The sequence below is a fragment of the Balaenoptera physalus genome (assembly GCF_965194825.1).
Source record: "Balaenoptera physalus genome assembly, chromosome: 16".
In the NCBI taxonomy this organism is placed as follows: domain Eukaryota; kingdom Metazoa; phylum Chordata; class Mammalia; order Artiodactyla; family Balaenopteridae; genus Balaenoptera; species Balaenoptera physalus.
The window spans coordinates 69,242,649-69,257,443 of record NC_138898.1 but is presented as its reverse complement, the minus strand read 5'-3'; the positions used below and the strand labels follow the sequence as shown (position 1 = coordinate 69,257,443).

The window sequence follows — 14,795 nt, the reverse complement described above, 5'->3', positions numbered from 1 at the left end:
CCATAGATGTATGGGTTCATTTTTGGACTGAATTCTATTCCATAGATCTATATGTCTATTTTTATGCTAGTGCCACACTGTCTTGATTACTGTTGTTTTGTAGTAAGTTTTGAAATTGGGATGTGTGAGTCCTACACCTTTGTTTTTTTTTCTTCAAGATTATTTCGGCTATTCTGAGACCCTTGCAATTCCATATGAAGTTTAGGATTATCTTATCATTTTCTACAAAGAAGCCGGTCGGGATTCTGATAGGGATGTGTTGATTCTGTGGGTCAGTTTGGGGGGTGTTGCCATGGATATCCTGATCCATGAACAGGGGATGTTTTTCCATTTATTTAGATCTTCTTTAATTTTTTAAACATGTTTTATAGTTTTAAGAATATAAGATTTATATACTTATACTTCATTTGTTAAATCTGTTCTTAATTATGTTATTATTTTTGCTGTTATTGCACATGGAATTCTTTCCTTAATTTCATTTTTGGATTGTACCCCTGTGTATTTTTAATGCTCAGGCTTTATCTTTGCTTTATTCCCCAAACTCTACTTGAGCACCCCATATATCTCTGGATTTTTTTTCTTTTTTTTTAAATTGGGCTAAATTATTTTTTAAATTAATTTATTTTTTTAAATTGAAGTATAGTTGATTTACAGTGTTGTGTTAATTACTGCTGTAGAGCAAAGTGATTCAGATATATATACACATACATACACACACACACACACACACACACACACACACACACACACACACACAGTAGGACCTTGTTGTTTATCTATTCTATATATAATAGCTTGCATCTGCTAACCCAGCCTTCCACTCCATCCCTCCCCCCAACCTCCTCCTCCTTGGCAACCACCAGTCTGTTCTCTATGTCCACGATTCTGTTTCTGTTTCATAAATAGGTTCATTTGTGTCATATTTTAGATGTCACGTATGTGATATCATATGGTGTTTATCTTTCTCTGACTTCACTTAGCGTGATAATCTCTAGTTGTATCCATGTTGCTGCAAAGCTGGAATTTTTCCAGTCTCCGGGGAATTCAGGGATGAACAGTGACACTGGAATGTGAGTTCCTTGAGGCAGAGACTGGTTTCCTGGTTCCCTGCAGTCAACTCACCAATCTGACCTCATGCCCTTGGCTTTGTTTCAGGGTTTCCTGGAGGATACCTGCCTCTTTTATGGACATTACACCATTGATGGGGTGAAATTTCAGAACTTCATCTATGATCTGCCTCTGGCTTATGTGTTAAGCACAGTTGCCTACCTGGCCCTGAGCCTTCTTTGGATAGTGAAAAGGTAAAGTTTATCTTGTCATTGTGTTCTCTTTGAATTATTCTTGATGGCTGGAGTCTCGTGAAGGTCTGTGGACTCTGAGAGCCATTGCCCAAAGGATGAGCAGAGTGCAGGGCTGAGCTTTGTGGAAAAAGGTTTGTGAGTGTGTTGGAGGCTGTGGACACCTGGAGGATGGAGGCAGCATCTGGGAGCTGGAGTAGCAGCCCAGAGTCTTCAGTCAATCATCAGTGAACACATTTGCCAGTACCATTCTGCCGACCTTATCTTTGTTTTTTTTTTAAAAAACCTATCAAGCCTAAGTCCTTTTTTTATTTTTAATTTATTATTTATTTATTTATATTTGTCTGCGTTGGGTCTTCGTTGCTGCGTGCGGGCTTTCTCTAGTTGCGGCGAGCGGGGGCTACTCTTCGTTGTGGTGCACGGGCTTCTCATTGTGGTGGCTTCTCCTGTTGCGGAGCATGGGCTCTAGGTGCGCGGGCTTCAGTAGTTGTGGCACATGGGCTTCAGTAGTTGTGGCTTGTGGACTCTAGGCGCACGGGCTGTAGGCGCACAGGCTCAGTAGTTGTGGCACATGGGCCCAGCTGCTCCGTGGCATGTGGGATCTTCCCGGACCAGGGCTCGAACCTGTGTCCCCTGCATTGGCAGGCGGATTCTTAACCACTGCGCCACCAGGGAAGTCCCACCAACCTTATCTTTGATCCGGTATATATGCTAACCAGGTCTCTACTGGGTTGCAAGTGGCAGAAACCCAACTCTGACTAACTGGGCTAAAGGGGAACTGAGTGGCTGCGAGAACCAAGGAAGGGAGGAAACTCCAAATTACAGGAAGGACAAGGATATAGGAATGGATTCAAAACAACCCAAAGCAAGGGCTCCTGCATCTCTGATTCTTCTGGGCAGCTTCCTTATGTGTACTCCCAGGGTCACAGGCTCAGAAATCCTTTGAAGAGACTTGCTGGTTCTGCTTCATTCAGGTACCCAATCCTGACCCTTCAGTTGTGGCCAGTGGGTTAGGGTCATATGCGAACGTGGCATTTCACGTGGTAGACAGGCATTTTAGTGGGAGGTGCCAATTCCCAAGAAAAGTGAGGAATATTAATTACTTTAACAAACAACTATCCCCAAAAGTACAATGGCCCAACACAATAGAAGCTGTATATGTTTCTCCCATGAAGTTCTTAGTGGGCCACAGGTTAGTGTGGAAGACTCCTCCTCAGTTCTGCTGGGACTCAAGTTGACTGAAGCTCAGCCATCATCAGCATGTGGCTTTAAGATGTTCCTCTTGAGGGCTGGAAGGGAAAACGACCTTGGAGGAGTATCATGTGGTAAGTGTTTCTGGGTTCCACCTGAGAGTGATGAACGTCACTCGCATTCCATCAGCTATAGCTTAGTCACATGACCACGGCTCACTGAAAGGGAGGCTGGGAAATGTTGTCCTTGGCTGGCAGCCACTTCCCAGCACTAGCGCTACACTATGAAAGGAGAACCACCCATTCCTGATGGACGGCTTACTGTCTCTGCTCCAAGGGGAATGCTTGGATGGGCACCTCTCTTACCCACTTCACTGCGCCTGTGAGAGCCGGGCCGTGCTATAAGCCATGGGGCTGTGAAGCTCCTTATCACAGGTGTAGAAGAGACCAGGGTTTTGGCGTCTGAGTTTGTCCTCCATGGAGACCAGGGTTCACCACCACCGAGAAAACCCCAGAGCCCAGCTGGGCACTCGTATCCTGAGTCAGAATCTATGAGATGAAAATGAACTGGTGTGTGTCCATCCCCCACAGAAACGGGCAGCATACTGACAAGAGGAGCAATGGCTCATTTTGAGGGCCGAGAGATGCTTGGTAAAGAAATGTTGGTTGATTGGGGTTCTGGCTTTGCTGTTGTGTGCTCATGGCAAGGGTAGATCCAAGTTTTATGGACCGGCAGTGTAGACGGTATGGAGGGGCCCTCTGTAAGACAAAGAACATGAAAGTATCTCTTGTAAATGATAAAAAATCAAAACAAGACCGTATGAACACATTGCTAGAGGCGCTCCTGGGGCCTTGGAAGGGGCCCTGAAGAAGAAGCTTTATCAGCTGAACAGTGAAGCCACCTCCGGGTCTTGCTCGAGCTCCTGCGCCTCTGGGCCTTGACTGCTTTGTGGGGAAGCCTGCAGGGAGGGTGGCTGTGAAGTAATGGGGAGCGGCCTACCCAGGGAGGAGGAAGTGCTACAGGGTGGCAAAGAGGGTGGACTTAGGGGTCAAGAGACCAAGGTTCAAATGTGGCTTCACCTCGCTGAGCCTCATTTTGTCTGTGAAATGCACACACCTAGAAGGGTTGTTGGGAGGATTAACTGAAACAAGGCAGGTGAAGAACTTAGTACTGGGCCTGGCACTTAGACGTTTATTAAATTAAAATCATCATCGTCATCATCATCGTCGTCGTCATCATCGTACTAGCCCCAGTTCTGCCACTAGCTCCTTGGACCTAGGGAAATACTTTTTCCCTTCTCTAGATCTTAGCTTTCTCACATGTAGAATGGAGGTTTGGTCTAAATCAGACCATTCAATTGGAATGGGACCTCCGAATCACCATGGAGCTTTATAAATAGCATATTTCTGGACCACCCCCCGCCATGAGACCTACTGAATTAAAAATCTCAGGATATGAAATCACCCGGGAGTCTGCATTTTGGAAAAGCACCCCAGCTGGTTCTGACATAAATTCTTTGCTGTGAACCTTTGGCAGAACAACTGATTGCTATAATTCCTTTCATTTCTATTGTCTTCACAACTCAGTAGCAAATCCTAAAAATACCCTGGTTTGTCTACAGAGTGTGTGGCATTTGACATTTTTATGTCAAGTGCCAGAGTGTATTTTTTTCCAGGAAAGCATTTGAATGAGTAATGATTATGAACTTGTGCAACAGAGTTGTATCTGACCAAAACAGGTGCTCGCTAATTATTTGGTTATTTTACTATTTAAGTCATTTATTCATGCATTTATCCATCAGTTGGATAGTGGCCATATTTATATCCAGGCATTCTGGATATAAAGGTGGGAAGACAGCCAGGGTACCTGCCCTCAAGGAGTTTAAAATTTAGTCAGGGTAAGGGGCTACAAGCAGTAAACACATAAATGAGATGATTGGAGGTTAGGTTATTGCTGTGAAGGAAATTAAAGAGACTGACTTGAAGTAGGAGTCACAACTTTAGATGGGATGGGGGGGGATCTGTGGAGGGGATATTTGAGTGAAACCTGAGGGATAAGAAGGGGGCAGCCATGGGAAGAGGAGAGGGCAGAGGGAACTGCAAGTGCAAAGGCCCTGAGGCTGGAGGAGAGGTTTGTGTGTTTATGGATAGGAAAAAAGCCTTTGTCATTACAGCAGAGTGGCCCTATGGGAGGAAAGATGGCGCCATGCAGGGTCATGTAGGACCTCTAGGGTGTGTTAAAAGAGTTTGGATTTTATTCTAGCTGCGAAAGAAGCCATTGAATGGATGAAAGGAAGTGATTTTCAACAATGAGATGCCTGGTTAGCTGCCACATATTTAGAACGATCCAAAACTTGACCAAGCATGTCAAAATGGGTGGAAGATGCAGCTATGTGTAACTTTAATTTTAGACAGAGCATATCCATGGGCCTGTATTTTGTTGTTCTTATAAGAACGATAAATGTGTTTTGGGGTCAGGTCGGTGGAAGGGTTCAAAAGTAATCTGATCCGGAGCGAGGAACACTTCCAGAGTTACTGCAACAAGATCTTTGCGGGCTGGGACTTCTGCATCACCAACCGCGGCATGGCGGACCTGAGGCACAGCAGCCTGCGCTACGAGCTCCGAGTGAGTGCCACTCAGTTTTCTCTTGGCGGGAGGCGGGGTTACAGCTTGCAAAGGAGCTGGTGGGGGCCAGGCTGTCCCCAGTGCTTAGCTGCGTAGCCCTATGTAGTTTTCAAGAGCTTTTTGCAGAGAACCACTTCCTGGGGTTGATCACCTTAGCCCCAAGCATGAAGCTGGTGAACTGGGGCTGGGACAAGAGGTGGTATCTTCCCGTCTCCCCCATCACCTTGTACTAATTTTTGTTTTTGTTTTTGTTTTAATTTAGAAAACTTATTTTAATCCTAGTTGAAGAAAACTGTTATTCTTTTTTTTTTTTTAAATTTTACTGGGGTATAGTTGATTTACCATACTGTGTTAGTGTCAGGTGTGTGGCAAAGTGATTCAGTTATACATATACATATATTCATTCTTTTTTAGATTCTTTTCTCATACAGGTTATCACAGAATATTGAGTAGAGTTCCCTGTCCTATACAGTATGTCCTTGTTGGTTTGTACTGTTATTTTTCTGCTTGATGAGAACCTGTCATAAACGTCTCTTAAACCAGGAGAAATAGGACTAAGAATGCTATGATAATAAGGTGGAGTGGAGAGAATATGCAAAAGCGGAATTTCCAAATTAATCAGGAGAAAAGGAGTAACAAATAGCATCTTGATCAAACCTACCCAAAAAAGGAGGAGGAGACAATGATACCGAAAGCTTAATGAAGTGAGATGGAAGGAATCAAATGAAGTGTATTATTTGTTTAAAGAAATAACATATAGGTAATAGTAACATATAGGTAATGTCCTGAATAGGTTATAATTCTGTTTTCACATTTATTGTGGAGTCTAATTTCAGTCTTAAATAGAAGGTCTGCCTTCATTTAGGCCTTTAGGAGACGTGGAAACTGGTTGGGCTTGGTCCAGGAGGGTATCCTGGGGGAGATGAATATTTAGGAAACTTTAAAGATCGAGAGGGAGAGTATGACGGTGAGTCACCGTTTCCACCCCTAAATATCCCTTCATCCCAGTGCTCACAAATGAGCTTTCTTTTGTTCTCAGGCAGATCTGGAGGAAGAAAGAATACGGCAGAAAATAGCAGAACGGACCTCAGAAGAGACGATACGGATTTACTCTTTGAGACTGTTTTTGAACTGTATCGTGCTGGCCGTTTTAGCGGCATGCTTTTATGCAATCTATAGAGCGACTATATTCTCTCAAGAACACATGAAAAAAGTAAGTGCTCCGTGAAAGTCAATTTAACTTTTAGTCCCATTGGACGTTATGTATGCTAAGTGTATTGCAAACCTCTCAGGTAGATACTATCATCATTCTGTTTTACATAGGGGGATATAAGTTTGGCTGATATGACAGAGAACCTAAAATCAGAGTGACTAGTTTCTACTTTCAATAGAAATAAAAAAGCATCCAAAATAGAGTGTTTGGGGTACCTCCTCCTTCTGGAGTTTACAATGTTCAAATCCAGGCTGGACTGCCTGGATTTAATCCCCAACTGTACAGCTTACTAGCTGGGGCCTCAGTTTACCTAAAATAACAATGGTTTTAAAAATCCAAGTTGGGGACTTCCCTGGCAGTCCAGTGGTTGAGATTCCATGCTTCCACTGCAGAGGGCGCGGATTCAATCCCTGGTTGGGGAATTAAGATCCCGCGTCCCACAGCACAGCCAAAACAAATTAAGAAAAAAAGAAAGAAAGAAAAATCCAGGTTGGTCTAGTGGCTCTGCTTCATGAAATCAATCATCAGGGGCCCAGGTTCCTTCCATCTTGTAGCTCTGCCATCCTTAGCATGTGGTCTTCTTCTGTGTGGCACCGGGTAGCTCACCACATTCACATTCTAGCCGATGGGAAGGAAGTGAAGGAGATGAGGAGAGCACACCCCTTCCCTTCAAGGGCAGGACCTGGAGGTTGCACTTAACACTTCCTCTTACATCCCTTTGGCCAGAATTTAGTCAGAGAGCCATTTACCTAGGAAGACAGTCAAATTACCTAGGAAATTTAGTTTTATCTTAGATAGCCATATATGTGACTAAGTAGTGTATTATTATGAAAGAAGGAGAGAATGGCTCTTCCAAGTCAATTAGTTCAGCCTTGAAAATGCTTTAAATTGCCCATTGATACAGAATACATGGATTTTTTATATTTCACCTTAATAAATCCAGTAGAGCTCAGTTTTCTTCTAGTATGGTACTAGATCATGGTTCCTCTGTTTGAACACCCAAGGAAGGAGATGGCTTCGTTTTAGGTGCCATGTTGAACGAAACAAATGTTTTGTTTTGTTTGCTAAACATGTTTGGGTTTTTTTTCTCCCTTACACTTCTAATGAAATATAACTGGCATACAACACTGTATAAGTTTAAGGTGTTCAGCATATGACTTGACATACATATAGTTGAGTTCTTTTAAGGTCAGTTCATTTGTGATGCAAATTATTCTACTCCTGACCAGTTTTGTTATCTTCATAGGAAATTGACAAGATGGTTTTTGGAGAGAACCTCTTGATATTGTACCTGCCTTCTATTGTGATCACGCTGGCCAATTTTATCACCCCAATAATCTTTGCCAAGATCATCCACTATGAGGATTATTCCCCAGGCTTTGAGATCCGGCTGACAATCCTTAGGTAATGCCTAGACGTGCCAAGCAAGTCACCACTTGTCCCCTCCCCTGCCCACGGCAGACATTGCTAATCCATTGTGATACCTTTCCCTGCTGAGCCAAGAATCCTCTTCAGCCTTCAGACAGCCCCCATGAATGAATCAGAGTTTGCACATGCAGGGAAATCTTTTTGACTTGAGTGTCTATATTTTTTTCATGTATTAGCACATCGACAGCTGAGGGCATAGGGTGGGGCCCTTGGAAGAAATGTTGCTCTGAAGATGTTAGAAAGACAAGTGTATACAAGCAGGAGAGTGAGGAAGTGAGAGAGAGAAGGGAAGGCACCTTATAAAGGGTATGTTATTTGGCAAGTTGCAACTGGGGCTCAGTCCTATGGGACAACTCTGGGAGTTTCCGTGGAAAATATCTTATACTTTTCCTATGCAGGAGTGTTTGTCCTCCAACAAGTATTTGTCCTCCCCTGCCTAAGGGTGGCTGGCTCCCAGGGGCATTAACTCCCTCACACTTCTACCCCACTAGGCCCATGCGTGGCCTTGGGAGGAGAGTTACAGTAGGAACTTGCAGTAGGAACCTGAGACTTTTGCTGGAGTGAGTGCTGAGAAAAATGTGGCCCAGTCACCGACTGTGTGTGCTACCACTGACTCTTTTTTTTTTTGGTTGACAGTTTATTAAATACACTACATTTGTACCTTATTCTGTAGTTTTTTAAATCATTCACACATGGACTTAGTAAAAATGTACTTTATAGGAAACCATCTGCAAACCTAAAATAAAAATTAAAATGCACATTTTGCCCACATCTTAGATAAACTGCTGAAAATGTTAGGAATTATTTTATTGAAGGTGATCATGAAACATGAGGTGGCTTGAGTTTATTAAATCTGACACCAGACCATGACTTAAGTAGTGTTAATGTTGAAATGTGGATGCAAAAATGTCTATTAACTAAACGGTTTAATCTAACAGTGTTTGAGAAACAGGACAAAATAAAGTATTATTTTTCCTTTACAGACACTTCTCTAAATCCATTTTCTATACACTTTTTTCTCTCCCGTTCATAGAATTAGCTGTGCAGATTGATGAGGCAAAAAATTTCCTTAAAAAAAAACCAAAACAAACTAGATCCTATTTACAAAACATGCAAAGGGAGAATTTTAAGTAGGTGTTATGGCAAAACTGGTTAAAACTATATACAGTCAAGTGACAGAATATACCTTTACTTCTGCAAATATAAGTCTTTCCCCACCTCCTTTCTGGGAGAAATACATTTTCAGGGTGTGGACTGTAAAACGGCATACAACGCAAAGACAGAAACAAAGACGTTTGCAAATTCTTTATATTTCCAGCTGTTGAGACAGTATTTTTGAGAGTTGAGGTTACCTCTAGCGGCGAAACCAGAGCCAGCTGTTAGGCAGCCAGAATGCTACAGAAATTGAATACGTGACCATTTCTCTTTTAGCACGTTCTTTGTTCGCCTCTTCCAGAAGTTGTAGACGTCTATTTAGTTTGATTATCTTTCATCTTAATGAAGCTGCATCTACAACCGTCATGTCATCTGAGGTTCCTTCAATGGTTGTATCTGTATTTGAAATGCCATACATGGAGTCAGTCCTGGCCAGCTGTCCACTTTGGCAAACAGCCTTTTCACTCATAGAGCGCTCTCTTTTTAGCCTGCCAACTGCATGGATTTCTTCATTTTGAAGGGTTGGAGGCGGTCTTTCTAAATCCAGAAAATCTAGTGGTCTTTCACTTAGCGTAAGCACACGAGGTGGTGTTTTTAGTGCCAGAGGTTTGAAGGGAGTTGACTGTATAAGGTCAAGATCTGCTGGACTTGAAAATGGAATGTCTTCATTATTTCCTGCTACAACAATTCTCTCTGGAACCTGCGTAATCACACTAACATTTGAAACTCCTTCTTGGAATCCTTGTTCCAGGTCAGCATTTGGTGGCGCTACCTTTAATTTTTCCGAAACCCTCATTCTCTGACTAATAATACCTTCGGTGTATTCCATTTCATACTGAGCTCGACTGATTTCCGCCGTCTCAGCAGCAGTGGGAGAAGGAAATGCTACCCCACTCACTAAATGTGTACCGACTACTGCTTGCTTTTTGGCATTATCTGCTTCTGTGCTTCGTATTAAATCCTTTCACTTGCTTCAGTATGCACGTGCTGGATTTAGAGCCACGTTTGTCCCCCTGGGCCCGCTGGAGGGTCCCCGGCGAGGACTGCTGCCCGCCGGCTCCCGGGGCGCTTGGGTGGGCGCTGTCAGAGGCCGTGGACCAAGCTCATGGAGGCGCGTGGGCAGATCACCGGCCTGAGAGGCCCGCAGCGGGTTACCACTGACTCTTTATAATTTGTTGTAATGTCTCTTCTCATACTAAACAAATATTCAGTTTCCTAAAAAAATAAAATAAAAAATAAAGAAATGGCAGGTGTCAAGCTGGGCCCGGGGAGTTAACACACATGAGTTAAGGAGGACCAGGTGGGGACTTTGTGACCCTGGAATGTTTTCTGTCTGCTTCTCAAAAGCCTCAGATGATGGCATTTGCATCTTTGTTTAAACAAATCTTTTTATTTTGGAAATTTTCAAACAGGACAGTATAGTGAACCCCCATGTGTGCCCATTACTTAGTTTCAACTATTTACCAACGTTTTGCTAGTCTTGTTTCATGCGGTCCCCCCCACTCTGCTGGATTATTTTCAGCAAATCTCAGGCAACGTGTCATTTCACCTGTAAACAGCTCAGTATATCTCTAAGTGACAAGAACTTTTCTTTTTAAACATAATTGTCATCACGCCTCACAGAATTAAGTCAGTCCCCTGATGGAGTTGCAGAGGGCTTTCTATGGTTGGTTTATTCAAACCAAGATCCAAAGAAAGGCCGCATGCTGTGTTGGGTTGTTATGCCTCTTAAGTCCCCTTTATTCTTTCAAGAATTCCCCCATTGTATTATGCTATTGATTTGTGGGAGAAGCTGAGGTGTTTGTCCTATAGAATGTTCTCTACTTTGGATTTAGTCCATTGTTTCCTCATGGTGTCTTTTGTTTTCCTGTATCCCTCCGCAAATGTAGATTCAGACTTTTTATTAGATTCCGTTTCAGTTTTTAGTTATGGAAACCTCTTCGGTGGTGCTAGGTACTCACGTCCGCCCCGAGGGAGGCACAGCATGTCAGGTGGCTGGTGTGGGTTTGCTCCCCTACCCACACACTTTTTAATGTTTCTATATCGTTTATTTTTTTAATTACAAACCAAACAATAGATGAAGCATCTTTTTTTTTTTTTAAACAAAGTTGGTTATTTTTAATCATTCTTAAGAGATGTTCAGAGGTAGTCATTACAGAGCTGGTACTGGAATCCCCCTGTCTCAGGATTTAGGCTCCTTCGTTCTCTGTTAAATTATCCCCAGGGGCCATGAAGTTTTGTTTTGTTTTGTTTTGTTTTTCACACACACACACTGTATTTTATTTTCACAAGAGATAAATAGACTGACACCAAGCATTGTAAATGGATGACCACAACAAAAGCAACAATGATTGCAATTACCAAACACGAAACACACTCATACTATGTCATAATATTGACATTCAGTCCAGTAATCCTCCACTGTAACAGCTCCTTTACTTTGCAGTGAAAATTGATTTGTATATTCTTTGCCTCTGAGTCCTTGTGGGATTTTTTTTTAAAATTCAAACAGAAAGTCACAAAAATTATAATCATCCTCATCAGTTAAAAAAAACATGAGCCCTCTGCCCTCCTCTCTTGAATCCATTTTCCCCCAGCAGCCCTCATCTGCACGGTTCCTGTTGTTCCTGCCAAACTTCACATGTTTTGTTTTCTTTTAAAAATAGGATTGTATCTACGTGAAACTCTGCAGTGTATTTTTTTCACTTCTCAATATATCAGCCATCTCTCAAAGCTGATACTTAGAAGATTCAATTAGTTCTTTCCAGGAATTGTTCTCGGCGTGGCTATGTCATCATGGATTCAGGAGTTCCCAGCTTTCTGATCTGTTTTTTTTTCCTCTGCCATTTAAAAAATATTGTGGTAAAATACATATAACATGAAATCTACCATCTTAGTCACTTTTAAGTGTACAATTCAGTGGCGTTATGTACGTGCTCCGTGTTGTGCCACCATTGCCACTGTTTGGTTCCAGAACTTGCTCATCATCCCAAACAGAAACTCTGTGCCCATTTGTGGGTTTGCTGTTAAGAAAGGCAGCTTCTCTGCACCCCAGCCGGGTTCCAAGGGGCCCGCCTGCCCTGAGCCCTCCTCTACCCATCCTCCCTCCTACCCTCTTCCCTGCAGGTGTGTCTTTATGCGGCTGGCCACCATCTGTGTGTTGGTGTTCACTCTGGGCTCCGAGATTACGTCCTGCGATAACTACTCGTGTGAGCTCTGCGGCTACAACCAGAAACTCTACCCGGTGAGGCCGCGGGGATGGGCGTCCTGCTCGGCGGGTCACTTGGGGGTAGTAGCATTGGGGTCGAGAGAACAGCCCGTGAAGCCAAGGGTTTGAATCCCAATTGATCCTCATTCCTGCTGTGTAGCAGAGTCTGGCACACCAGGCACTTCTAATTCTAAGGGCTTGAAAACCACAGTCTGTGCTGGAGCTCAGAGGAGCATCGGCTGATGCCTTCCAGAGGCAGCAGGATCGGGGGCTGGAAATGGCATTGGGAGAACCTGGCTTTTTCTGCTCCAAGTCAGGCTCATTTCTCTCTGGGTTTCAGTGCTGGGAGACCCAAGTTGGGCAGGAAATGTACAAGCTGATGATCTTTGACCTCATCATCATCTTGGCTGTGACACTCTTTGTGGATTTTCCTAGAAAGTAAGTGTGAGGGGTACCCCTCTTATCTCCCCCTACCCCCTCACCCTTTCCCTCATCCCCACCACAGGCTCCCATCACAGCTGCTCTTCACAAAGTGCTGGATGATTCCGCATCCTGGGAACCACTGACAGCCATTGGTGACTTTGAAAAAGCTCCAGGCCATCACCTCCCCCTGGTCCATGATGTGCCCCATTGAAAGGCAGCACGAAGCAGAAATGGTGCTGCTTTCCGCGGGGCTGCCGTGGGGTGACATCTTGCCAGCCCCTCTGGGCTGCAGTGGATACCACATTTCCTAGTCTGGGTTCAAGACCCAGCACTGCCGCTTCCTAGTCATGTGACTGAGGGCAAATTATTTAAGCTCTGTGCCTGTTTTCCTACCTGTGAAATGGGAATAGTAGCAGTGCCCACCTCATAGCACTGTTGTGAGGATTAAATGACAAAATGCAGATAAAAGTACTAAGAACACTCCATGCCACAGAACTCAACAAAACATTAACTGTCACCATCAGGATTATCATTACTTTGCTGTCATTAAAAAAAAAAAAATTATTCTCAGCATGTCCTTGAGCCTTAAGTGAAACCCTGTTCACTTAATCACTTTTTTACCCACATGTACAAATTCTCCTGGTACATGCCAGAAGTCCAGTAAGCCCTTAAAAGTAAACATTAAAAAAGAAACTGTCCTTTTAAAAAATTACACAAATATGATGTGAATATGTGCGTATTAAAGTTTTTTAATATTTAAACTTAAATAAATACAGAAATCCGGAGAATAGTGAGAGTTGTCTTTTGTTACCTTACCCCTACTTCCCAATCCCACCCCACTCCACGGAGGTGACCATTGTTAACACTTTGGGGTAGATCCAGCAGTTCTTAACAATAAGAACACACATTTGCATAAATACATGTGTAAGTAGACTCACAGTCTTGCTTGAAGTGTTCTTTTTTACCCCGCAAGTGGGATCATGGTACATCCACATGGGTCCGCAGCTTGCGTTTTCTCCCCCATACGAACAAACTACCATGAACAACTTTCCCTGTCAAGGCACGTGGATTTTCCTCTCTCGTTTTAAGGACTGTATGCTATTCCACTGTACCCATGGCTTCTGATTTGTCGATGCAGCCCCTACTGATGGGCATTTGGTTGTTCCCAGTATTTTTGCTAATATGTGGTAGTGCTACAGTGAACAACTATGTGTGTTTATCTCAGGCCCCTGGTCCTAGGGTTTTTGTAGAAAGCTTCTAGGATTCCAGGGAGTAGCACGCAAGGTGGTAGGGTCCTCGTAAGCCATTTTGTGTGTGGATGCACAATAGCTCAATACTTTTTGGATTGAGTGGCAAACTAGAGCACAGAGACTGCCCGTGTCATTTACTGTCAACTAGAACGCAGTGAGGTAGGCTGTACTATTATCCCCTCACATTCCAGATGAGAAAAATGAGCCTTATCTAACGTGATTTGGCTGATAAAGTGTAGATCTGAGACTCGGACCCTGGTGTTAATGATTCCAGAGTTCACTATATTCTGCATCTTCTAGACATATGACTAACCAGTTTCCATGAGAAGTTATGTGTGGAAACAGCCCTAATTTTGTGGATGTGGTTCTGTGGCCTTGGCAGACACTGTAGTCCTGGTGGTAAATGGTCCTGTTTGTCTCCAGGTTCCTGGTGACCTACTGTTCCTCTTGGAAGCTGTTTCGGTGCTGGGGACAGCAGGAGTTTGCTATCCCTGAAAATGTTCTAGGGATCGTTTATGGGCAAACCATTTGCTGGATGGGAGCCTTCTTCTCACCCCTTCTTCCTGCAGTTGCAACGTTGAAGTTCATTATCATCTTTTACGTGAAGGAGGTAAGGAGAGGTGGGGTTGAGGGGTCAGTAACCGAGACCATCCTTGACCTTGCAAGACATTCGGCACACATATGCTTGGAGCCCACCCACATCCCATCAGATGTATCAAAACTGCATCCCTTATTTGATACATATTTTTATTCTGGAAAAAAGACTGAATGGATTTTCACATTTTTATCATTTTGAGAGTTTTGTTAAGAATGATTTTGCTCCTGTGATTTAAATGTTTTTTGTATGTAACTGAGAGTTGCGTTGCAATTGATCTATCAGTTGACAGTGGTTCATTTTGGTGATGTTTAACAAAAGGTTTATTAACTAAAGTTTTGTAGTTTCCTGTTTGGATTTTGGAGCTGGTGCATTTATTTTCAGTTCTCAATTATTTGTGTAGCTCCTC

At 43.3% G+C, this 14,795-nt stretch overlaps 1 protein-coding gene and 1 pseudogene across 5 annotated transcripts in view; one reads left to right on the top strand and one right to left on the bottom strand.

The window, feature by feature from the left end:
• The window catches only part of TMC7 (transmembrane channel like 7), a 53,156-nt gene that overhangs the window by 27,543 nt on the left and 10,818 nt on the right, over positions 1–14,795 (top strand). For all 4 annotated transcript variants that reach the window (XM_082430998.1, XM_082430997.1, XM_082430999.1 and 1 more), the window contains 7 exons: positions 1,156–1,301; positions 4,967–5,114; positions 6,154–6,327; positions 7,574–7,731; positions 12,037–12,154; positions 12,459–12,556; positions 14,215–14,401. In XM_082430998.1, coding sequence (XP_082287124.1) covers positions 1,156–1,301; positions 4,967–5,114; positions 6,154–6,327; positions 7,574–7,731; positions 12,037–12,154; positions 12,459–12,556; positions 14,215–14,401 — 1,029 coding nt within the window. The remainder of the gene's footprint in view (positions 1–1,155; positions 1,302–4,966; positions 5,115–6,153; positions 6,328–7,573; positions 7,732–12,036; positions 12,155–12,458; positions 12,557–14,214; positions 14,402–14,795) is intronic.
• LOC309645662 (mitochondrial fission factor pseudogene) lies at positions 8,372–12,028 on the bottom strand (annotated as a pseudogene). The gene has a single exon. The product of its transcript is annotated as a mitochondrial fission factor pseudogene (transcript).